The sequence below is a fragment of the Anolis carolinensis genome, chromosome 3 (genome assembly GCF_035594765.1).
Source record: "Anolis carolinensis isolate JA03-04 chromosome 3, rAnoCar3.1.pri, whole genome shotgun sequence".
Taxonomy (NCBI): Eukaryota; Metazoa; Chordata; class Lepidosauria; order Squamata; family Dactyloidae; genus Anolis; species Anolis carolinensis.
Window position 1 is genome coordinate 261,552,870 of NC_085843.1, and position 25,555 is coordinate 261,578,424.

General features: G+C 38.5%; 1 protein-coding gene across 5 annotated transcripts in view; it reads right to left on the reverse strand.

Annotated features, from left to right (window-relative positions):
- Positions 1-25,555, reverse strand: part of veph1 (ventricular zone expressed PH domain containing 1) — a 150,524-nt gene that overhangs the window by 40,107 nt on the left and 84,862 nt on the right. For all 5 annotated transcript variants that reach the window (XR_010004783.1, XM_062976703.1, XM_062976704.1 and 2 more), the window contains 3 exons: positions 17,022-17,231; positions 14,886-15,280; positions 497-636 (listed from right to left, as the gene is read on the reverse strand). Coding sequence is in view for 4 of the 5 variants with exons in the window: in XM_062976703.1 (XP_062832773.1) it covers positions 497-636; positions 14,886-15,280; positions 17,022-17,231 (745 nt within the window). In the remaining variant the exon portion in view is untranslated. The remainder of the gene's footprint in view (positions 1-496; positions 637-14,885; positions 15,281-17,021; positions 17,232-25,555) is intronic.

The window sequence follows — 25,555 nt, forward strand, 5'->3', positions numbered from 1 at the left end:
AGCTGAAGCAAAGGCACATTCGACAGCATTATTAGTACAAGAAGCCAGTAATGACTAGAATCCCAAAACCGAGACTGATACAGACATAATACTGACACCTTAAATACATTGGATTGTAAAACAGCAGTCAATAATCTCTCATCCTAACTTCCTCTCTCCATATCGTCTTTAATAGTGCATAGAGATGCAAGCAACACAACACTAACAAAATGCCTTACATTTGCAAAGCCACTTCAAACTATGCATTGGGGTTTTGCTTTACAAAGAAACAGTTGTTAGTATCAATTATATAACTGTTAGCCATGGCTTAGTCTGTCAATGGAAGGAAGAAGAGTTTCTACTCTTAGATGAAGAGAAAGAGAATGAATGAACTGAGTGTCAGATTTATATTTATCTTCCAAAGTGGACAAAAAGGCCTTTGGAATGTCCCAGTGAATTTCAATTATTTTAAATGAGAAACATTTTAGCAATTTGAAAAGTCATACATTGCACACACCTGATGAAAGAGGAACATGATATGGATCCAAAGCTGAGGTTGTCGACTGATGAGTATGAAACTGGATTTACTGTACAGGCAGTAATGCCCTTTCAAGGGACAACTGAAGAAGAGCTTTGCTACACAACTTTTCACAGTATCTAGAAATAAATATGCATGCTGTTAGCATTAACCCAAGCTACTGCATAATTCATGCTATAACACACTCTATCGCTTTGTTAAAATATATATATTCTACTGCATTCAGCATAGAAGCACAGCCTTACTTATTACAATATGGTAAAAGACTTCTTGATATTAGTCAATATGTACCCAATGGGATTCAAGATTAAAACACCTTCTATCTGCCATCAGTTCATATATAGTATAAGGCCTAAAATATTTCTTTAATTGTAATCCGTCATTGATTGTTAAACACACCCTAATTTATGTACCACCATCACCAACAAAAATACATAAGATACACCCTAAGACGCACTCCGTTTTTAGAGATGTTTATATAAGGGGGAAAAGTGTGTTTTAGAATTAAAGAAATACAGTACCTAATGTTTCCTGGGATTGGGACACAAGGAAGTTAACAACTTAAAAAGCAATACAATTAAAAATGGAATTAAAGAAATTCAATTATTATTGTCTAACTTGAAAATTTGGGCTAGCATAATGCTTGCCAGGCAGGACCCTCTTTACCCCGTGGTTCTAGTCTCAATTCAACCTCACGGGGAGTTGGCAATTTTGCTATAGTTTTCCTTTTCTGGGCTGTTTTAGACTCAGAACCTCCAGGTCATTTTCTTTTTTAAAAGGGGCTTCCAATAGATCTAAAATGGCCCAGAGAAGGCACAGAACATGGCAGTGATGTCCCTACAGATATGCTAAGTGTTGCTGAAGTCATTTGGCAAGAGGCTGGATGGCCATCTGTCGAGGGTGCTTTGAATGCGATTTCCTGCTTCTTAGCGGGGGGTTGAACTGGATGACCCATGAGGTCTCTTCCAACTCTACTATTCTATGATTCTATGAAATCAATTTTTCCCCCTAAAAGGTGTGGCTCTCCGACACTACTTCAATGTAAATATTTAAACTCTTCCAATCTCAACCCATGGACATACAACTTTTGAAAATATTTCTTGCCTGTGAATGATATAAGTGTACATTTACATTTCTGGTCTGAAATGAGAGTATTGGTGTATTGCCAACAGATAACAAAAAGATAGCCCTAATGAAATTAGGGACAAAAAGCATTTGTGAGGTTCTTGCTCAGTTAAAATGTTACATGGGAAGAAAGGAGATATACAAATAGCATTAGACATGATATAGGATGTTATTACAGGGGATTATTGATAAATGGAACCACCTCATTATTTTTTGGGGAAAGCTGGGTGGGGATATAATAAATAATAAAACCCACATGGATGGTGGTAAACTTTTATCACAAAGCCCACATAAAGCAATAGGAAATGCATATATATTAAAAAGTACTCCATGCTCTGAGACATAGAGAATTTCTTTAAATCAACAACATATGGTGACCTCACATAATATTTATTTCAGATTTCCCTTGCAACAATATGCAAGACTATCATTTGGTTTTTATGAACACATTTGACCAAAAATTGTTAGAAAAAGAAGGTCAGAAAATGCATTATGTGAAAGACAAGATGGAAGAAAGCAAAGCTTTGAAGCAGGCAAGTGGTTGTACTGATGAATTCAAATATCAACACAGATGAAGTCTTTTTTATTTCTTCTTAGTGCCTTATCAAGACTGCAGCTCCTTATGTCATTACTAAGGTATTTGTCTAACTATTTTTCATGAGTCAGATCCAAATGGCCTTTTCTCTTGGCTCAAACAGAACATAGGCAACTGGACTCCAACAGTCCTACTATGTTGTTCAAGGGAATCTGTGCCCAAATTTCCTGGGAGCTCATATTTAAGCCATTCTGAAGCTTTTGGAAGGAGGAAATTAATATTATAGATAACTAACTAGCTGTGCCCGGCCACGCGTTGCTGTGGCAAAGTCTGGTGGAAATGGTGGTAGTTAAGGTTTTCCCCTGTCATTAAGTCCATTATAAATGGGTTATATAGCTGTGTGGAAGGGCCTTGAGTCTACACTGCCATATAATCCAGTTCAAATTTGATAAATCTGTATTTTATAGGCAGTGTGGAAAAGGCCTGACTGAAGTAGCCCTGGGCTGAGTGGGTTGCTAGGAGACCAAGTGGGCGGAGCTTAGCCTTCTAACTGGCAGCAATTGGATAAAAACAATTATTCCTCTCCCTCTATTTAGGACTTTATTTTTCTTTTCTTTTTGTTGTATCAACCGAGAGCCGTGGATGATGGGTTGTGTTGTCAAATTTCGAGGTTGGGGGGCCTGTAGTTTTGTTGTTTTGTCCGCTGCCCTGATGCCATCACTCTTTTATATATATAGATTGAAAAAAATGTTTACAGTCTTCCTTCGACTACTCCCATAACCTTGAAGTCAGGTAGGAAATTCAATACTGTCTTATATTTTTATAACTATGTGTTTTATAACAATCCTTAAGAATCACAACCTTGCATGTGCATGCGATTTCAAGTTACCAGTCAACTAATAGTGACATCATGAATTTTTTTTTAGGCAAGCAATGCTCAAAGGTGCTTTTGTCTGTTTCTTCTGTGGAAATATAGCCTAGAGCATCTTGTATTCATTGGCAATCTCTCATTCAAGTAGGGTTGGCCCTACTTAAATTCCAAAGTAAGATCATGCTACGCTGCCTGGCAAATCCCCCCGCTGTCACCCATGTTAAGGCACCTAATGTGATGAGGTCCTATGAATCGTTTGTAAGTCAGATGTTTGTAACTCATGGACTGCCTTGGTATACCTGTACAACTTCCAAAGATTCACACCTTCTAAATCCACAGCTCCAAATGACATAACACCTATTTTGGAACAACTTGAAGACATCTAAGGCAGTGGTTCCCAAGCTGTGGTCCATGGGCCACCGATGGTCCCCAAGAATTAAAATATGGTTCGTGGCCTCACTGATGCTACACTGTTGCAATGAGAGCAACAAGTCTCATGAAACCCTCCTATAGTCAGTGGCAAGGGGGATGTTGGGAGGGGAAAGGCTGACTACCCACAAAAGGTAAAACAAGCCTCCTGACTGCTGCTTCTCCTCCTCCCTCCTTTCTCTTGAGTCATTTCATGTGGCACCTGGAAATGGGGGCACCTTGGTGTCTTCGTTTTTAGACCTGTTCCTGGGGTTATTTGGGATGTTGATTCAGAAAATTGCATTGGATAGACCAAATAAGCTCTAGGTTATTAAATATGATTTTCTGTGAGTGAGCAGATGGCATATGTCATGTATCAGAAACTAGAGCTGATGTGGTCTATCCAATGCAATTTTCTGAATCATCACCCCAAATAATCAAACCAAATTGAAAGTTGACCAAAAACTGGTCAAAGTGGTCCCTGGTCAAGTGGTGCCTGGTCAAAAAAAGGTTGGAAACCACTGATATAATTTATGCTGAAAAGGTATACTACACTAAACTCTACCTAAGCCAGTGACGTATATTGAAAATATATCTGATTGGCAATGGGTTAATGTATTGGATGTCTTACCTCAATTCTTGCACCCCCACTTCTGTTTCATTACAAATCACCTCCCAACAACAAAAGTTCTGTTCCTTTCCCAGCAGAAACTTCCAAAGGAAGTTACTATCTATGAATGAGATTCCCAGGGCAATTAGAGTCAAACTAAATACAACATGGGTGTGCTGAAATTAGAATTTTAAAAAGAGCTGTGAACTGAACTGGGACCGTGTCAGGGATTGAGAAGGGGTTGACTCTTTCCCTTGATGACCCACTCAGAACTACTATGTAAAACTCTTTCCAAAGCCTCAGGTTTGTCTTGTTTTTAGGCAGACAGCCAAAAATGTTTATTCTACCAAGCATTCAATGGTATCAAACTTTTTTTTAATGTTTAGCTAAGTGACTGTATTCAAGATTTTTTGGTTCTGGTTACACATAAGTCCTTTATGAAAATACATGTTTATGGCTGTGTAAAAACCATAATGCCAAAAAGCAGCACATATTTGTAGATTTTTTTTGTTTTGGTTGTTCATAAGTTCTCATTCTATTAAAACGTATGTTTATGATTGTAAACCATCATGCCAAAAAGCAATACATGTTGACAGATATGCCTGTGCATCTATAACTTTTTGTGCCAATCAGAAAGCCTTATGGGCATAAAGGACTGGTGGTAGTTCCATCTAAACCTCTGCATTTAGAAACACAACTCCATTTTGCCCCTTATAAAACCAGCACAGCACTCGCCTTATTACCACCAGTTCTGCTGTTTTTGGTGTTAAAATCCAATCATAAAAAAGCAGTCCGCACTGGAAGACTAGTTTGTGTGACAGCATGTGAACTTTTCACAGTATGAGAGCAGCGTTAGGGGCGGTTGGAGCTTAAGATCAGGTTTAAATAATAAAAGGCCAGGGTTTTTGTTTTTTTTAAAAAAAAAATTGGCATAGTGAAAACACAACTGATTTTCAGAAACATTGGTCTGCGTCTCTGCAAGTTTGTGGTTGTATTGAGCTAGAGAGCACCATGTGTTCTCAATCAGGCTTTGGCTCATGCCATGCTTAAATTTATCAAAAGGTTCCAGAAGCAAGCACTGCAGGGGAGCAATGATCTTTTCCATCTCTTCCATCATATGGTACTAATTATCTCACAGCACAGTATAGAATGTAACACCAACCAAATTCAGACCCAGGGCACTTTTTGAAAGGGGAATTCTGTCATAAATTCAATCACTTTTTAAAACTGTTTTAAGTTTTATCCTACAGAATAAATAAAGAGAAACAAGTCAAGTCAGGCTGAGTTTAGAGCAGACATTTGACATTGTTTGTGTCAATCTGCTTTTCCCAACCAAATGATTATAGAAGTTACATGAGAAACTCTTACAAGAATCTATACAAACTAATCTCTGAGACAAAATAGAGCATTTGAACATTTGAAATTAACTACTATAGATTGAGTGTCATTAATAGAGCTCATTTTAGCCTCAAATTTGTTCAACAAAGTTTATTCACATATTCAACTGTTATTCAAAGAGCACAGTTGAAACATGCATCAGCCTGTGTTTGTGTACCAGACTTGATGAAAATAAAAATTAGCCTAACTAAAGATTCTTGGAATTAATCCATAATGTGTCAAATCCAATCAAGAAGTACTTGTTCTCCAATTATTTCCTATCTGGTGATCATTTTATAAAGGTTCTGATATTGACTGTATTGACATTGTTCATGTTTGCAGCACAGGGATCAAGATATGTTCAAGTAATCAATATGTCTAAGATTGTATAATAAGAGAAAAAATGCCCTATCACACCAGATTTATTTAAACAGAAATAGACACCCAAGCTAGCATAATCTAACTAAATGCAATAATTTAGTTAGATTACAATTTTCTTCAGGAAATTATAAACTCATAAGCCTGCCTTTGTAGCAAGCAACATTCCTGAAATGCTGATAATAAGGAAGATTTCAAAACATCTGGAGCAATATAAGCTGATGGAAACTATTTTTTTTAAAAAAAGATGACCTTCTAATTCATCCTGGATGGTTTCATTTAACAAGTAAACTAGCTGTCACTCCAATGTGAAGTGCAGATCAAAACCTTTTCTGAAGATTTAGATAGTGTCCATTCCCCTTTGAAGTTCTTAAACATGCAGTTCTATTCAAGGACTACAGTAATCTCTCCATCTTTGCAGAATTAAACTTTACAGATACAATATGTAACAAAATTTGAAAAACTCTGTTCCTGGTTTGAAGGTGTTGTTCCTGCTTAATTGTGCAGTACTTACAGTAGAGTCTCACTTATCCAACATAAATGGGCCGGCAGAACGTTGGATAAGTGAATATGTTGGATAATAAGGAGAGATTAAGGAGAAGCCTATTAAACATCAAATTAGGTTATGATTTTACAAATTAAGCACCAAAACATCATGTTATACAACAAATTTGACAGAAAAAGTAGTTCAATATGCAGTAATGCTACGTAGTAATTACTGTATTTACGAATTTAGCAGCAAAATATCATGATGTATTGAAAACATTGATTACAAAAATGCATTGGATAATCCAGAACGTTGGATAAGCGAGTGTTGGATAAGTGAGACTCTACTGTACTTTGAAAGTAGTTGTTATACTCCAGAAACTTCATTTTTAGTGACTGCCACAATTGGTTGAAACTCTGTAAGGTATTCATTGAAAATCTATAGCAAAATGTGCCACAGGATGTCCCTCAAAAACAAAGTTTTTGCAGTTTAATAAACTTTCCCATGTTTTTATGATAGAAACAATTAGGAAATGACATTTATAACACAGGAACAAAAATTGTATTACACAGTTATTCGCTGATTTGCTCCGATGCTGCCCAATGCCCATTTTTAGTAGGGGCTTTGATAGTGTCCATCATGAGCTGAGTTCAATTAAGTCTGGCTTAATCAACAGTCCAATCTTTGGTTTCTGGGAGGAAATCAAATTGCCTTAGTCTGGACATGCATGTATTCCTTTGTTTGTTCACTCACTGGGGGTGGGGGGGGGGGAGAGGATGGGATGGGGAGAGGACGAGGGAAGGTAGGGCAGGACAGAAGAAGGAAGTGTGACTGACGTCAGACCAGGGGTCACAGACCCTTCCCATTGACTTTTGGTGTCACCCTGCTGCCGACTTTCCACACATTTGGACTCCTATTCTCCTCCTCCCCATCCTGATCCTTCTGTCAGCCCCAGAGACAAATGCACCATGCACCCTTTCCTCCCATTACACCATTCCAACTTCTTTCAGCCCTTCTCCCCACCCTCCTGCCTGAATGACTGAGTTAGGGAACACATATGAATGAAAGAGTGTCCTCTTTCTCATGGTCTCCAACAACTGATATATGAAAATATCGGGATTTTCAGTGTTTCACTCTCAGCAATGCTAGAAATTTGGGGGCTGAAAGAAAGTTTAATTTGAAGGGACAAAATTATTATTGAAAAGCACTGCCCTTACTTCACTTCCCCTGAGAAGGATACATCCTCTGGTACAGGGGAGATATATATGTATATGTGTGTGCGTGTGTGTGTGTGCCTGCCATATATGACAGCTTATTTTCCATAAATGTTTCTAATCCACTATAAAGCCAGTCATCAATGAAGGGAATTTAGATTTCAGCAATATGTGTGATGAAGCCTTTTCTTTTATATATCTTGAATGTCCCCAGATCCATGTAGCTAATTTCCCCAGGTCCACGTAGTATGAGAAAAGCCTCACACGACTGAATTTCTTTATGTCATGCATTATTGTATATACCTCTCTCACATCTTTCCTTACAGCCCAAACATTTATTTATTTATTTACCATATTTCTATCCCGCCCTATCTCACCCCAAGGGGTGTTTTCAATGCCATATCAAACATAAATATAACAAACTATGAATTAAACATTAAATCGTTAAACATAAAACAATCACATATAAATACAATTAAAACAGGATTTAGTTCCAAAGCCAGGCATTTACTTGTTTTCTAAATGTCAGGAGGAGAAGGCTGATCTCACATCACTAGGAAGAAAGTTCCACAGTTGAGGGGCCACCGCTTAGAAAGCCCTGTCTCTTGTCCCCACCAGCTGCATATGCAAAGGAGGTGGGACTGAGAGCAGGGCCTCCCCAGAAGATCTTAACATCTGTCCTGGTTCATAGGGGGAAATGTGTTCAGCGAGATAAGCTGAGCCACAACCGTTCAGGGCTTTATAGGCTAAAGGCAGCACTTTGAATTGTGCTTGGAAGCAAATTGGCAGCCATTGGAGCTGATGTAACAGCGGCACTGTGTGCTCCCAGTACACCATTCCAGTTAGCAATCTGGATGCCACCCATTGTACTACTTAAAGCTTCTGAACAGTCTTTAAAGGTAACCCATGTAGAGTGCATTGCAGTAGTTTATTTGAGATGTAACAAGAGCATGCACCACCATGGCCAAGCAACCTTTCTTCATACTCCAGCTCCTTGATCATTTTGGTAACCCCTCTTTTTCCCAGTAATATAGTTCACTATTTTAGGGAATGACAATTGCATTGAAAGTCATGACTTGCTGCAGTCATTTTTCAGAACTTCTTGTACTCTGTATTTGTGTGTTACAGTAAAACTATGTTGCAATATACTATTCATTTCTAATTCAGCCTGAGGTTTGACCTAGAGATCTTCTTACACTAGAACCCTCACCTTATTATTAATAAAATCTCTGCAACGCTAGTCTGTTGTATACTTAAGGCAATAACTTATGAACAGTTTCTTTAAAATGAGGAAAAACGTATGGAAAAATTATAGGTCAGATTCTTGCCAGACATCAGAACAAGTGGTTTATGGAGTATCTGAAATATTAACTAAGTGTCCCACGTGTAATGAATGAGTGCATTTCTGTGAATATATCTAGAATGAGTAACATCAATCTTACCATGTGTCTTTACTTTGGGGATTTTATCTCAAGAATCTTACCTAAGGAATTTTCAGGAAATTGCAACATAAGAGTGAATTCTGCAATAATGACATGGTTAAAAGACTACCATATTAGGCATTTCAGTTTATTGTAGCAATGGGGAGAAAAGACTGAATATGGAAATAGCTATTGTGGTGGATTTGTTCATGCCCATCAATGGGGGTATAGTCCCTTTGTCAGATGTGAGTCGCCTGTTACTTTCCAGATGTTGTTGGACTGCAATTTCCATAAGCCCTAGGTCTTTGGTTTGGTCTTCTTGCACAGCTAGTCATATAGCCTTAACTTTGATGATCAAGTGGCTATCACTTCAGAAGTAAAACAGTTACATTTAAAAAGAATGATGGGAGATGCCTTCCAAAAACATCTAATGTGGGCATAGATGTTTTATGTAGTACCAGCACCATGGATTCAAGACTCATGTCAATTATTAAACTACTGTTACTTTAAAAAAAGAAATCATGTCCATACATAGGTCTGATACTGTCCAAAGCCAATGGTGAGCAAAGGCACTAAAAGATCTGTATAATGATTGGACAAGTTGCCTATAGAGATTAGTGTAATTATTTCTGAGCTGCGCAGTGTCATACAGCTTTCTTGGTCCCTGTCACCTCTTTTATGGTAAATAAAAATCTGGACAGGCTGATGAAGTGACACCAGAAGGGACCAACTGGCTATAAGTGAGGGCTCTTGCTTTTTTGCACTTGTCTGGAAGAGCTTTAAGTTTGCTATTATGTTATTCAAGGATTTAAACGCAGATGCCTTTTAAAACTGAAACTTAATTTTCTAATAAAATGTTCAAAATCTTCTATTTAAAAGTGTAAAATATTTCCAGGACTTGGAGGGCAATGGGCTTGTTGTGGAAATCTGTTGAAGGAAAAACCACAAAGATGATAGGTAAAGGTAAAGGTTTCCCCTGACGTTAAGTCAGTCATGTCTGACTCTGGGGGTTGGTGCTCATCTCCATTTCTAAGCTGAAGAGCTGGCGTTGTCCGTAGACACCTCCAAGATCATGTGGCCATCATGACTGAATGGAGCACAGTTACCTTCCCACCGGAGCAGTACCTATTGATCTACTCACTTTGGCATGTTTTTGAACTCCTAGGTTGGCAGAAGCTGGGGCTAACAGCGGGCGCTCACTCCGCTCTTGGGATTTGAACCTGGGACCTTTTGGTCTGCAAGTTCAGCAGCTCAGTGCTTTAACACACTTTGCCACCGGGGCAAAAGAGGATAGTTATCTCTTAAAAGCTAATAAGGTTTCCTCTGGCATACACTCTTGCATATTGATTAAGTAGTCCATAGTCTGCAAAAACTTATATCATAAAAATAGTTTTTAGGGGACTACAATTCAAAAATGAAAAAAAGGTAAGCATGCTCTTACATTATATGGGAAATGTAATTACTTGCTTTGTAATAGTTTCTATATGCTTCTGCCTCTCAGGTAGATTACAAGATCAATAAAACCTCTCTTATTTTGTTTGGTTGAATAAGCATGTGGATTTGCAAGGCCCACAGCAAAATTCGATCTTTGGAGATTTAATATTCTGTTCTTTAGGATACTAAATGTATGAGTCCATTATGACACTGAGGCCCCATCTACACTGCCATAGAATGCAGTTTCAGACTGCAATTTAACTGCATTGAACTGCATTGAGTTGTGCTAAGATCACCATCTGGGACGCACACCCTCTCCTTAGTGATGCCTGCGGAAACTTTCAGGCAAGGGAGTCTTTTGTTGGCTATCACATCGCTGCCAACATTCAAATACCGTATATACTCGAGTATAAGCCAACCCGAATATAAGCCGAGGCACCTATTTTACCACAAAAAAACTGGGAAAACATTGACTCCAGTATAAGCCGAGAGTGGTAAATTTCAGAAATAAAAATAGATACCAATAAAATTACATTAATTGAGGCATCAGTAGGTTAAATGTTTTTGAATATGTACATAAAGCTCAAATTTAAATAAGACTGTCCAACTCTGATCAAATCATTATTCTCATCTTCTTCAATGTAAATGTGCTTATGTATCCTTTTAATAATAACAATAGAGTAAAATAATACATGTAATAATAATAATAAATACAGGAAAATAATACATGTAATAATAAATAGAGTAAAATAATAAATGCAATAATAATAATAATAATAATATCAGAGTGAAATAATAAATGTATTAATAATAAAAAATAGAGTCAAATAAATGTAATAGTAGCAACAATAATAGAGAAAAATAATAAATGTAATAATACCAATAATAATAGAGAAAAATAATAAATGACCATATACAATAGAGTCTCACTTATCCAACACTCGCTTATCCAGTGTTCTGGATTATCCAACGCATTTTTGTAGTCAACGTTTTCAATACATCGTGATATTTTGGTGCTACATTCAAAAATACAGTAATTACTATATAGCATTACTGTGTATTGAACTACTTTTTCTGTCAAATTTGTTGTATAACATAATGTTTTGGTGCTTAATTTGTAAAATCATAACCTAATTTGATGTTTAATAGGCTTTTCCTTAATCTCTCCTTATTATCCAACATATTCGCTTATCCAATGTTTTGCCAGCCCGTTTACGTTGGATAAGTGAGACTCTACTGTATTCTCGAGTATAAGCTGACCCAAATATAAGCCAACCAGGACCCTCACCCGAGTATAAGCCGAGGGGGGCTTTTTCAGTCTTAAAAAAAGGGCTGAAAAACTAGGCTTATACTCGAGTATATACAGTACTAGCTGTGCCCGGCCACGCATTGCTGTGGCAAAGTATGGTGGTATGGGAAATAAAGTATTGAGGAATTGGTGGTAGTTAAGGTAAAGGGTCCCCTGGGCTGAGTGGGTTGCTAGGAGACCAAGTGGGCGGAGCTTAGCCTTCAAACTGGCAGCAATTGGATAAAAACTATTATTCTTCTCCCTGTAATTAGGACTTTATTTTTCCTTTCTTTTTGTTGTATCAACCTAGAGCCATGAATGATGGGTTGTGTTGTCAAATTTCGAGGTTGGGGGGCCTGTAGTTTTGTTGTTTTGTCCGCTGCCCTGATGCCATCACTCTTTTATATATATAGATGTGAGGCACTTCCAACTTGTTGCGTAGTACAAGAGTCCCTTTACTTATCTATCTCATCAAAAATGAAAAACAGTCAGGAAGAGGTCAGGTTATCCGCTTAGGGGAATAGACCACCAAAGAAGTAAATTACTGTTTAATCCTTCTTCCACCTTTTTTGACTTCTTGAAGTATATTCAGGATACTGAGAAAAAGCCTTTTATTTAAATAGAAACAGTAACTTAGTTTATTTATAGCGTTCTTGCGGCAAAAGTGTAATGGTTACAAAGGTATAAATGCTTAGTAGTTAAGAAACAATGTTTCAGTACAACTCCCCTCCAATATTTTTCTTCATAAAAAGGAATGCGATATTACTACGTAAATACAGATTTTCAATTATCTTTAATTTATTCCTCTGACTATTTCTCCAACCACCTTTCATTAACGTTCTCCCTGACTCTTACTGACTAACAAACTATCATGACTTTCCAGTTAACTTCCTCACTTACTAACTGACTTCAACTGCCATAGAATGTTCAGTTGGGTTTTTCTTTTTCTCTCTCTTCAACTGCCATCCTTGATTCTCTCATCTTTCAAATCTTGGCACCCGCTCATTTGCATGCGACCAATCAGTTCGCTCCTATGCAAAATAACTCCTCTCCTGGTGCTGCTGCTTCCTGAGAAGCACAAAATGGCTGCTCACCCACCAGTCCTATAAGGTAGGTCAAGTCCCAACATCAACAAACATATTTAAAAACTCTACATTATAACTAGGCATTTCGTTACACCATCTACCTAGTTGAGCTGCCTGCAATAACTGTATTAGACAAATGTGTATTTATTTCTTATTGTAAATTTGTTTTTATAGGTTATTGTTTTCCATTTGTATATTGTTTTGTATTGTCTTTTATATAATGTTGTAGGCCGCTTTGGGTCCCGTTTAAGAAGAAAAGCGGGATATAAATAAAGATTTGTTGTTTTTGTTATTGTTCTTGTTATATGGCTGTATAGACACATATAAAGGAGCCCCGGTGGCGAAGTATGTTAAAACACTGAGCTACTGAACTTGCAAACTGAAAGGTCCCAGGTTCAAACCCTGGGAGCAGCGTGAGTGCCCTCTGTTAGCTCCAGCTTCTGCCAACCTAGCAGTTCGAAAACATGCCAATGTGAGTAGATCAATAGGTACCCTTCTGGCGGGAAGGTAACAGCGCTCCATGCAGTCATGCTGGCCACATTACCTTGGAGGTGTCTATGGACAACGCTGGCTCTTCGGCTTAGAAATGGAGATGAGCGCCAGCCCCCAGAGTCAGACATGACTGGACTTAATGTCAGGGGAAACCTTTACCTTTACTTAGACTCATATAATCCAATTTAATACAGTTAAACTGAATTCTGAAACTGCATTCTATGGCAGTGTAGATGCAAGCACCAGGGCTGTGTCCTCAGAGGCACTGCAGATATCCTTTTTAGAGCTTAAAAAGTTACATTGGTGTACTTCAGCTCAGTATAGTTCCTGGCCCTCACAATATCAGTACAGTGTAACATGAGATGTCTTAGTGCCCAAAGCTTGGCAATGCGACCATTTCGGACTATGGCTTTAGCTAAACTATCTTATTAGTGAGCATGCTCTCATATAGTTGGTTTTCTTTTAAAATATATCAATAATGTTCTAAGTTGGTGATGGCATCAGGCTTGAAAACTGTTGAAAATATTTTGAGGGACCATTGGCTTCCCATGGTGAACAGCTTCATACATATTCCTTTTGGCCTGCAGTTGCCTCTGTTCAAACAGAACATGTAGTTTCTGGAACAATAGTAAAACCTGCAAAACTCACTTGGTCAGAAGCAAAAGTCAGTTGTTTCAGATTAGCTCTCTGAAAATAACTGTCTATGGGATTAGTCTCCTGTGTATACCTGCCTGGGGACAAGGTCTTTAAAGAAATGTGATGTCGAAGGCTTTTCTCCTGACGTTTATGGCAGACATCCTCAGAGGATGTGAGGTTCCTCACAACCTCTGAGGATGCCTGCCATAGATGTGGGCAAAACGTCAGGAGAGAATACTTCTAGAACATGGCCACACAGCCTGGAAAACATACAACAACCCTCTTTAAAGGAAGCCATCTCTCTCAACAGCTGGGTCAGTATGATATGGGAGGACATGTGCAAGGCTGTGGCATCCCGACTGTGAAAGGCCTTCCCTTTGGAGTCCCAACTGGAGCCAACTTTGGTCTCTTTCTGGCACCAAGCTAAAACAAGGCTTTTTATTAAATGTTTCAGGTACCATTGCATTTTATGTGTACATGTACACATTTTTCATCATTGTTGTTTTTAAAGTGGTTTTTAACTGTTACTATGTATAGTATGTTTTTTACCTTGTCCAAATTATTTATGTTTTTAAGACAGAAATGTTTAAAATCATTCTAGTGTATGTAAACCTTATCCTGTGATTAAAGTTGTGATAAAAGTGCTTTAATAAATAAAAGCATTAAAAACTGCCTGGCCCCAGGCCTAGTTTAATGCACCCCAAGGCACATGGGAAAGGTTCCTAGCAATAGGTCCTCTGAGCACAGTTAGCTCATGCTATGATTACTTCCAAGCAGGCAAGGACAGCTCACTAATGGGCTTTCTAAGGGATTAAACACACTCCAGGATGGAAACAACACAGCAGCAAGAAGGAATCTCAAAGGCACAGTATTTTAATATGACGTCATGATGTAAAAACATACTTCAGCTAGCCTAGCTATCTTGGAGGAGGTTGGCTGACACCTTGGATGAGAGTTCTAAATTATGTTTAAACAATCCCATTGTTTCAGAATTTCAGGCCTCTTACCTTCTATAATACACTCATCTGGGAGAGGAATTCTCTTCCCCATCTCCATCACATATGCTTTCACTTTAGACAGGTTTTCCTTTAAGTGAAAGTAAAGCTTATCTTGATACTCCACAGAATTCTTTATTGTCTTCGGGCTCCCTTCATGGCCATTTTCTTTAACAGGTTCTGGCAGATTCTCTGGTTCTGTACATTTGATACTTGGGTGTGAAAGCGAAGATTGCTCCAGCTGTGACTCTTCAGTGTCTGGGCTGGAAGGCAATTTGTCGGCTTCTTGGCTCATATAGATATCTGTGAAAGAGATGCCGGCTGTAACATCTCCATTCTCCATCTCTTGTCCGTTGTCCGAATGAACACCCTTCATACGAATTGCATGCAAAGCTAGACTTTTAGACCTGCGGTGCAAACAAAGGCATGGGAAAATGGCTTGAGGCAGAGACAAAATAGATTATGATATATTTGGGATGACAGCTAAGATGGTGGTGAAATCACCAATGAGCCAGACTTTAGTCTCAGAACCAGGCCTGTAGCGAGGGGGGGGGGGGTTAGGGGTTCACCCCCCCCCCCCCCCCGAAATTTTTCAAGTTATAAAAAAATCTCGTTTACTCATGAATTTTAACTGGTTAACCAAATCCCCATGCTAAGTCTATGAGATGCAAAACATTAAGAATCCCTCCAGGCACTATCTCAAGCAGATATTGACATGTTTGTAGCAGGGAGGGGTATGTGCTAGGGGTTCAACCCCCCCCCCCCAAATTTTCAAGACCCCTCCCGAAATTTTTTTCTGGCTACGGCCCTGCTCAGAACTATACCTGTCCCATCACATAGGGGTAAACATGCATTTAACTCAGATGCAAGGTTACTTTGGTGCTCGGTTACAACCCTGAGGTTGACCCCCATCCCTTCTCTACCTGCAAATAGGCATGCAAGATGAGTCATGGGGATACAAAATGACACAACAGTGAAAACAACTGTGAATCCATTTTCTATTTTTTCAAAAATTATAGGAAGTAATTTTTCATTTGTATTCTTCATTACTCTCACAGCATAACCAGAGTATGCTACCTAGTTTTGGGTGCAAGAAGGAAATGAACATGTACAGTATGAGAAGAGCAACCAAAATGAAGCCTTCTTGAAGAACAGTAGACAAAGCTGAGTGTGCTTAGCTAGAAGGAAAGGGAAAAATTAAAGGAAGACGTAACAGCAAATTGCAAACAGCTGAAAAACTGGGATGCAGAAGATGGAACTTGTTATCTTGAGGGGCAGAATAGATCTAAAGTTCAGGGAAATACTAGATTTTAGTGCTGCATTAGGAGAACCCTCCTAACGGTGCTCCATGCAGTCATGTCGGCCACATAACCTTGGAGGTGTCTACAGACAATGCTGGCTCGTCAGCTTAGAAATACAGATGAGCACCAACCCCAGAGTCAGACATAACTAAACTTGATGTCAGGGGAAAACCTTTACCTTTACCTCATCTAACAGAGAGAGCTATTTTACAGATCGGAAAGGGACAGGTTTTCTTTTGCAGGATTTTTTAAAACAACCAATGGTGATGATCATTTGTTAGGAGTGGCATAGCTATCTCATGTATTATTGAGACTGCACTGGGGCAGAAGACAAAATAGAGCAATGCTGTCCAAATAAGTGGTCTGAGGAAAATTTCCAGAAAAGAAATGAAAAATTGTAGCCACTGGCAGAAATATGGTACCAGTCATGGGCACACTGGGGAAAAAAATTGCGGTTCTTTATATCAGATATCTCAAGAAGCATTGAAAAAGAGGATCCTTTTTTTTAAATCAAATATTGATTAATTGTGTCTATAACATGCTTTAAAAAATCCCAAATTCTCAAAAGGATTTGTACTACTCTACTGATATATATATGAATAGAAACCTTTGCTTTTTGGACAGGTTCAGATCCAGTGCTTCAGTCCTTCTTATGAACTCCCCTTTGTTCTCTGGAGCATAGGATAAGTTAAACAAATAATTCATGCAGATTGTATCTAGCTCTTGGACAAGATGCCTAGAAACAATTAAATGTCTCAGGCCTACAGATTCTATGTTGTTAAAATGTGTGTTTTTATACATCTGTACAGGAATACCAATCAGCAAGGAATGTTTCATTGAAACCCACCTGTTAAACCTTATGTCCTTTCTTTCTTCTTTAGACACCTGGCCTAAACTATACCTGCGTACAGAGCCAGGAGTACTGTTCTCAGTGTTTATTTTCTCTTCAAAAGCTTGTATTTTAACTTGAAGCTTTTCATCCTCTTCATTCCCACTCATAATTGATTTTAAATCATCCAGCTGTGAAGGAGATTCTGTTTCAACAACATCTTCTACCCTAGAGAAAAGGAAACCAGAGAGTTAGGTGTAACTCCATCGTGTTTGGCAAGTGAAAGACATTTTGAAAAAGATCTTTCTAAGGACTCATGCATATTCAACATACATCTATAGTCAGGTTGGTTTGAAGGATGATCAGTCTTGCTTAGTCCAGTCTAACACCTGTAATCTATCATCCATTCTACCTCACATAGTCCCCCCCCCCAGGTGCTCTTTTTACTAACTTGCAAATTTTACTGGATAATACTGAATCAACCTGAAACAATCCATTTCAAAACAATAGCTTCTGCAGGGTGAAGAACACAAAGCACATGCCACAAGAATCAATGCCTGTTGAAGACTGAAGTTCACAGCAAGATTTTTCCATGATTACCATGGAAATCTGGTATTAATGCCAGTAAGTGGAGCAAAGTCAATGAGTCAAAGTGTCATCACCACCCAAGAACAATACTGTTTTAAATGAGTTGTGATTAAATATGATTGTGTATGTAATGGTTTTCAAAACATGCTTTGTCATTAGTTTTTAATTGTTGCTTGTTCCCATCTTGGGAGAAAGATGACATATACATCAATTCAGCAAATAAAGGTGCAGTCTAGTTGGATATATAACTCATACATGATAGCTACCATAAACTATATGACATAAACTTTGAAAGCAATGACATGAATTCAGCATGATATAGCTCTGAGGATTACCTGGGAAGGAATCTTATTGGAGCACCGCAGCACACCAAAATACTTGGGAGTAGCCCTTGACCATGCTCTGACTTACAAGAAGCACTACTTCACTATCAAGCAAAAGGTGGTTGCTAGAAATAACATTGTATATGAAAGCTGACTGGCACAACCAGGGGATCACAACCAGACAGTGAAGACACCTGCCCTTGCGCTACTGCCGAATACTCATGCTCAGTGTAGACTACATCTCACCACCTTAAAACAGTGGATGTGGCTCTTAATGAGACAGGCTGCATTATCACAGGATGTCTACGCCCCACACCACTGGAGAAATTGAACCACCTGACATCTGCCAGGAAGTAGCAGGCAGCAATGAAAGGACCAAGCATTGACATCTCCGGGCCATTCCCTGCTTGGATATCAGCCAGCATGCCAATGCCTTAAATCAAGAAATAGTTCTCTAAGATCTACAGAGATACTCGCAAGACCTCAGCAAGCGAGAGTCCAAAAGTGGCAGGCTAAAACCCAGAACCTCAATCAGTGGCTGATGTTGGATAAGAGACTCCCTCCTGGGTGCACAGAAGACTGGGCAACTTGGAAGGTGCTGAACATACTGCGCTTGGGCACCACGAGTTGCAGAGCCAACTTTAAGAAATGGGGCTACAAAGTGGAGTCCACGACATGCGAGTGTGAAGAACAACAAACCACAGACCACCTACTACAATGCAGTCTGAGTCCTGCCACATGCACATTGGAGGACCTTCTTATAGCAACACCAGAGACACTCCAAGTGGTTAGCTACAGGTCAAAGGACATTTAGTATAATGCCAATTTTTAAAATTTTGTTTGTGTTTTCAAATACATTACAACTTGTACCCTCAGTTTGCTTCTGACACAATAAATAAATAAATAGCATGGTACTACCATTTTCTGGAAATAGAACTGGGGAGTTTCACATTGTCCATATTCACCAAGATGCTGCCATGACATTGTAGCATATGGCCATTGGTTGTATAATGGTATCCAGTAGAATAGCTAATGTGCCACAGCCTCAGTGTGCAATGGATCAAGGCTTTCATGCATATATACACCTCATACAACCAAATCTGGTTATAATTATAATTCAAACAGAAATGAAAAAGAACAAAGAATCAAAGGAGCACCAATCAATCCTTCAGAACAGGTAAGACCTACATTCTTTTTTGTAGAAGGAATCCTTTTGATGTAGCTTTCGGTAACGTTACCTATGAATCAGAGTAGAGATTCCAAATAACAGTAACATTTTAGTTTTAACTTCCACCCCATCCCCCAGTCTATTCACAAAGATCTTGCAACTGTTTTTGACAATTCCCTTGTCACTGTTGATTCTGCAAATAATCTTAGAACTCAACTTTTTGCCTTATTTAGACAGAGCTGAAACCCAAGGGTCTCTGGGGTCCAAGGATACTGGGCCAGAGGATATTGTCAGTCTCATGCTCCACAGTGTGGGAGGTCTAGCCACATACATCTTTCTAGGAGGCTGTGTAGCTTTCCACTGCTCTGGCTGCCTGCTGAGTGATGCCTCTTTAGTCAAGGAGTTCCTTCTACAGCAGGGCAGTTACTACCACTGAGAGCATTACAGGATGTGTGGCCTCATTACTTTGTTGTATTTTATGCCACTTGAATCATTCTCATCGTTCTATGAAGAAAGGATAAATATTAGTTAATTTTGATAAGCGAAAAAGAAAATATTCTTAAAATCTTTAAGGTAAAGGTTTTCCCCTGACATTAAGTCCAGTCATGTCCGACTCTGGGGGTTGATGCTCATTTCCATTTCTACGCCAAAGAGCCAGGATGGTCCGTAGACACCTCCAAGGTCATGTGGCCAGCATTGGCTCCATGGAGCACCATTATCTTCCTACTGGAGTGGTACCTATTGATCAACCCACATTTGTATGTTTTCGAACTGCTAGGTTGGCAGAAGCTGGGGCTAACAGCAGGAGCTCAGCCTGCTCCCTGGATTTGAACCACCAAACTTTCGGTCGGCAAATTCAGCAGCTCAGTGTTTTAACCCACTATGCCACTGGGGTCTCCTAAATTTTGTAAGTATCATAATGATTAAATTGGAGAAGACCTTTGGACTGGAACTGTAACTAATTACTTTTAAAGGTAATCTGCAGACTCTGGAAGTGGGTTGTCTACAGTTTCCAGAGTAAGAAGGGATAGAAAGTGTCATCTTATCCAAATCCCTGCCATGAAGAAATACACAACTAAACTGCCCTGAAGATTAACAAAGAACTACAAAGAGAGAGAATCTTCAGTACTGTTGAAAAGCTCTTACCATCAGAAAGTTCTTCCTAATGCCTTCACCAGTGTCATTCCATAGACGGAAAAGGTTGCAACAGCCCATTAAAGGTACATTTTGTTCTACACTTGAATGTGCATTGCTCATGATAGCCCAGCAATCCACAAAGTATACAGCTTGGCATGCACTCTGGTACTTGGCTAATGTTACATGTGGGTTTGTCAACATCAGTGATCCAGTGTTTTCTAGCCAAAAGTAAACAAAAAAAAATCCTGTCCCTGGAGATCCTCATCAGGGGGTACAACATTGTCTTTTCTACAGCCAGGCTGACCTCCTCCACAGTATGGTTTTCCTAGCAAACAGTTTCTTGGAAAGTGGGACTGATGAAATAAGACTGAAATGCTTTGCTCAGCCTTTGCACAGTGCACATCTCAGAGAACTATCGCCTTCTCTGTTGACTCTGCCAGGAAAAGAGATACCAATAAAATTAATTGGTGAAAATTAGAGATGAATAGGATCTGTGCCAAAACATTCTGGCACAATGAATGTAGCCTCTTGTCTGCCAAAACTTTGGGGCTTTGGCATCTGGAACAGATTTCCTAATCATCACTGTATGTAGAGAGTACTCAAAGTGCCTCACATATATTACTTCAGTAATATTTACTGTACATTTGAAAGTTAGGCCTTCATTAATATCACCTTATTGTAAATTTAGAAGGGAAATCACCTGCAGAAAACTATGTACATGATGATAAATAGATCATGTATTATTATTTCATTCTCTGTGGGTAGTTGAATCTAATAAGGTTGCTAGGTCAAGTCTTACCCCAAGGCATGAGCATTACAAAAGCTAAAAACTCTCCAAGTCTAAGTAATGAGGTAATATAATTATATTCTTCTCTCACTCTGCATTTCTTTTACATGCCCTGAGAAATGAAGATCTAGGTCCTGAGATCTGGGAACCATAAGCATGCTACCCTTCCCAAGACATCTACTAAAAGAAATGTCTAGAAACATATAAACTAACAGTGTAGTTCTGACACAACTATGGCTGATTATTGGGGAAATATGAGTACATCCTGACATAAATTTTGTTAATACACAGCAAATCATAAGTAAGATTTGCTGTCCATGTTACGCATCCTCCATGCAATTCTTTCAGAAGAAGATAACAATTTCTCTTTTCAAATCCAATAATGAGAATATTGATTCCATGTTTTACTAAAATGGACTAAGGGTAATTTATAAAAAGTGTAAGGGCCATAACAGCCAGATCAGATATACCAAAGGCTCTCTTTCAAAGAAAAAAAATCAATTTCATCCAGCAAATTAAGTAAAATAAACAAGAAAAGATAAAATCAAAATAGCATGCCTTGTTATTCTCAAGAATGTTAGTTGGAAGGTTTTGGTAGATCTGCATTTTCTGCTTGTTGTTAACTTGACCATGCTTGATTTCTAAGATGAAATCACCATGTATTAACATTCCTCGTTCATTTTCTTAAAGCAGGCTCTGTACACCAAATGACCTGTATATTTGGGATAAACCCAATATTCTAGTATCGCACAGTTTTAACTATGACATGGTTTTAAATACATCAGATGTATATAAAATTCCCCATATCAAATTATTTGGGCCAACAATTATTATAAAAATATTAAATCTTTATGGCAAAGAAATGCAGGACTTGTAAAAGAAGGAATTAATGCTGAGACATGCAATGTCTATTTGACATATAAGAGAGCCAACACAGTGTAACAGTTTGAGCATTGTACTAAGATCATGGAGGCCAGAGTTCAAATTCCCGCTCAGCCATGGAATTGAGAGAAAGGTTGCATACAAATGCAATAAAAAAATAACAATGTGGGCAGGTCACATCCTCTCAGCCTCAAGGGAGGCACAAATCCCCTTTGAACAAAATTTGCCTAAGCCATTAGGACTATCATAGGTCTAAAATGACCTGAAGGCACACAACAATAATAACAATTTGTTACATATAATGTTGATTTTTATATGCAATTTGATCTCAGAGTCAAGACCATTACATAATTCTGATATGGAAGGCATTTCCATGCAAAATTAGTTTCAAGCTGTATGACAGTTGCATGTGTACATACTGTATAGTATATCCATGTTGAGAAAGTGTAAAGTAAAATGTAAGGACTAAGTACATATGTATATACTAAACAATACAGATGATGGTCCATGAGTTCTTATCCAGAAAGGCACAACAGCATGATAATTAATGCAGTGCAGAATATGACTCTCTTTTTATGTTATCATTGACTTTGTGAGCTAAACAATGTCCAGAAAAAGCTTTAACCCATGTCAGAGGGCATCATGTTGTGGCATTTCCCTGTGATACTGTTACTCAGCAATTGATCCATCTGTGCATTCATTATGTACATCCTACCCTATTTTCAAGGAGGTCAGGGTGGTGTACAATAAAATCAAGTGTAAGAGTTTAAAATATAATCTATACATATAAAAAGTGAAAATATGTATATATGTTTGTATATATGTATGTTCTATAAAGGCTCTTACATGGCTTGATGGATCTGGACCATACTTGGCACACATACTCTTTATTATCCAACTTAAAAATACTAGTGGGATTTTAACTGGTAAATCCACTCCTTTTGGGGCCAGGTCCAAAACTTACCCTGATGCTGCAGTACACAGACACAACCACAAGAGGGCACAAAATTTATAGGAAGGATACCTCCGAGGGAGGTGTGACAAATGAAAGCGGGCTAGAGCATCTAGGAGTCTCTCTCAGATTTTTGGAGCATTGTCATGGAAACATGGAAGCGAGCTGGGTAGGGGAGAAAGGAGGCAGGTGGCAGCCACTCTGACACCCAGGCAATGCCAGTATATAAAATAGTAAGAAAAATATGAACAGCTGATGTGTGTCTTCAGGTTATTTCCAACATATTGTAACACCATAAAGCTGTCAGAGTCATTCTATAGGGTCATTCTGTAGAGAAGGGAAAGTGCCAGCCCCACCACAAGGGGCTAGCCACCCCTGGCAACCACTGTTATTTCCCTGTCCAGGCATGCAAAAATCCCAGAAGCAGCATTGTGGCAGAGAGAGTAAAGAGGGTCAGTGTTTCTTTAGGTTTCTCAAGAACAGACTCAACTCTTTTTGCTATTCAGATAAGGAGATGGTTCCTTTAAAAATTCAGCTTACAGTACAATAGACATATTGACCCATGGATAAGGGCCTGAGCTTTTTGGGGTGAGTTTTTTTTACTAACATTTCTATACTTATACATATGTATATAGGGTAATCCTGCCACTCAACTATTTGCTCAACTATCTAAGGCAAACAATTGGCATAATAAAGCATACTGGGTGCAATTTAACTAGCAAAGAATGTGGGATGATGGTCACACTGGGTGTCAAGGCTCTTCTGGACTCTTGGACCAGTTCTTAAACACGCTTCTGGAATGAGCTTCGTGTATTCCAAGTAGACTGGAATGTACTTAGTCCTAATCTTTTTTTATACTGGTTTTAAACCACTTCATTGGATGTGTTGCAATAGCAGATTTCCAGATTAGCTTAGTGTTGTTTACACCTTATTTTATTTTTTTTGGTTATTTAATATTTAATGTTTATTTTACTTAAGTGATATTTGTCTTTACTGTTCTAATGTAGCACAAATCCTATGTAAAATCATACTATGTATTTTTGACATTAATATTGAAATCTGAAATATATACAGAAAGTCTTTACTTTGCCAGTATAACAGACATTTATTGCTCATAGGAGCTGCTGGCAAGTTTAGCTGGTTGGACCAGAAGACAATAGTTAGTTATGCGTCCTGAAATTGGGGTGAATCTACACAATAAAATTAATGCAGTTTGACAAGGTGTTAAGCCTTTTCTGCCAGTTAGTTCTGGTGCCTCACCAAAATAAACTTTCATAATTCCATAGCATTAAGCAATGGCAGTTATAGGGGTGTCCAACTACATTAATTCCATACTGTATTTTCATCCAAAGTTGCAATGAAAGATCTTAGTAGTTATCACTAACACTTTGAACTCATACTGGAAATATATTGGCAATGTTGAGTCCTTCTGCTAGCTACACAGTGTGGAAAGCCATCCTGTGAAAGTAACACAAGACAGCTTATGATGGGAAAGCAAAGTGTGATGCAGAGATGAGAAACATCTCTTCCAGTGAGCCTTACCAACTCAAAGGCAGCATTGACTAAAGCTTTACCATTGCTGCCCTTTCCAGGAAAGAAGAACAGAGAGCAATATACAGCCAGGTCCAGCTAAAACAATACTCAACTTTATACCATATTTTGTTTGTTCAGTATTTCAACATTTATAATGTTTCCTTTAATCTTTTTAACTGGGAAGGCAGCCATTATTTAATTTCACACCCCACTGAGGTCAACTGGATGGACATGTCTGAAGCACATGCATAAGCTACACTTTATGAAGAATAGACTGAAGTCTGGGAGCATTCGGTAACTTATTACTGGAAAAATGAAGTAACAAGAGGGAACTGAAGTGAATAATAGTGAATGTATGACTGTGGAGAGGGGGGAGCAACCACCAAAATTCCAGTTAAAGAACTGGGGGCCAAGTTGGTGCCGAATTGCCTCCTTGTCTATTGCTAGCATGGCTCCAGAAAGATACCCTGATTTATTTGACATACAAATTTTTGTCCCTATAGTTTCTGACAACACATGACATAACTACCTTGAAGCTAGAGGATTTTCTGTGCCCTGTCATCAATCCTGTGAGCAAACCAATTTTGTAAAATGAGAAAGTTGCTCCCAAACAACAGGAGATTGTTTCAGAGGTCCCTAACTGTATATGAGAGCCCTGATTACAGATCCTACCTTGGATTCCTGCCCTTATGAGCTGAAGACAAAATCCTATTCTTACCTCTAAAATAATACATCATAATTCTAAGAAAACATAGGACAGGCTGGTGTAACATAATACTTATCCCAAAGTCCCAAAACTTACATCACAGTGTGTGTGTGTGTGTGTGTGTTTTCCTGGAAGACTGATGAAGAAATAAAGGCTCTTCACTGGGCAATAGACTCTGAGAGATAATCTCAATGTTTAGGAGAAAATTTATATATTTCTTTCTTTGAAGTGAATGGAGTTCTTTTTATACTATTGCCTTCCCCAATCTGCTTTCTTGCACTCTAGTTCCCATCATCCTCTAACTGTTCTTTCCATTGGCCACTAGGTCTGCATATCTTATTCTCACAAATAAATCTCATTTATTGCTACTTACTGATGGATAATGCCAGTTTTCTGTGCATTTTTTTTTTAAAAAAATGCATTCACATTTGCCAGACCAATTTTTTTTATTACAAAAATTGCACAAAATATTTTAA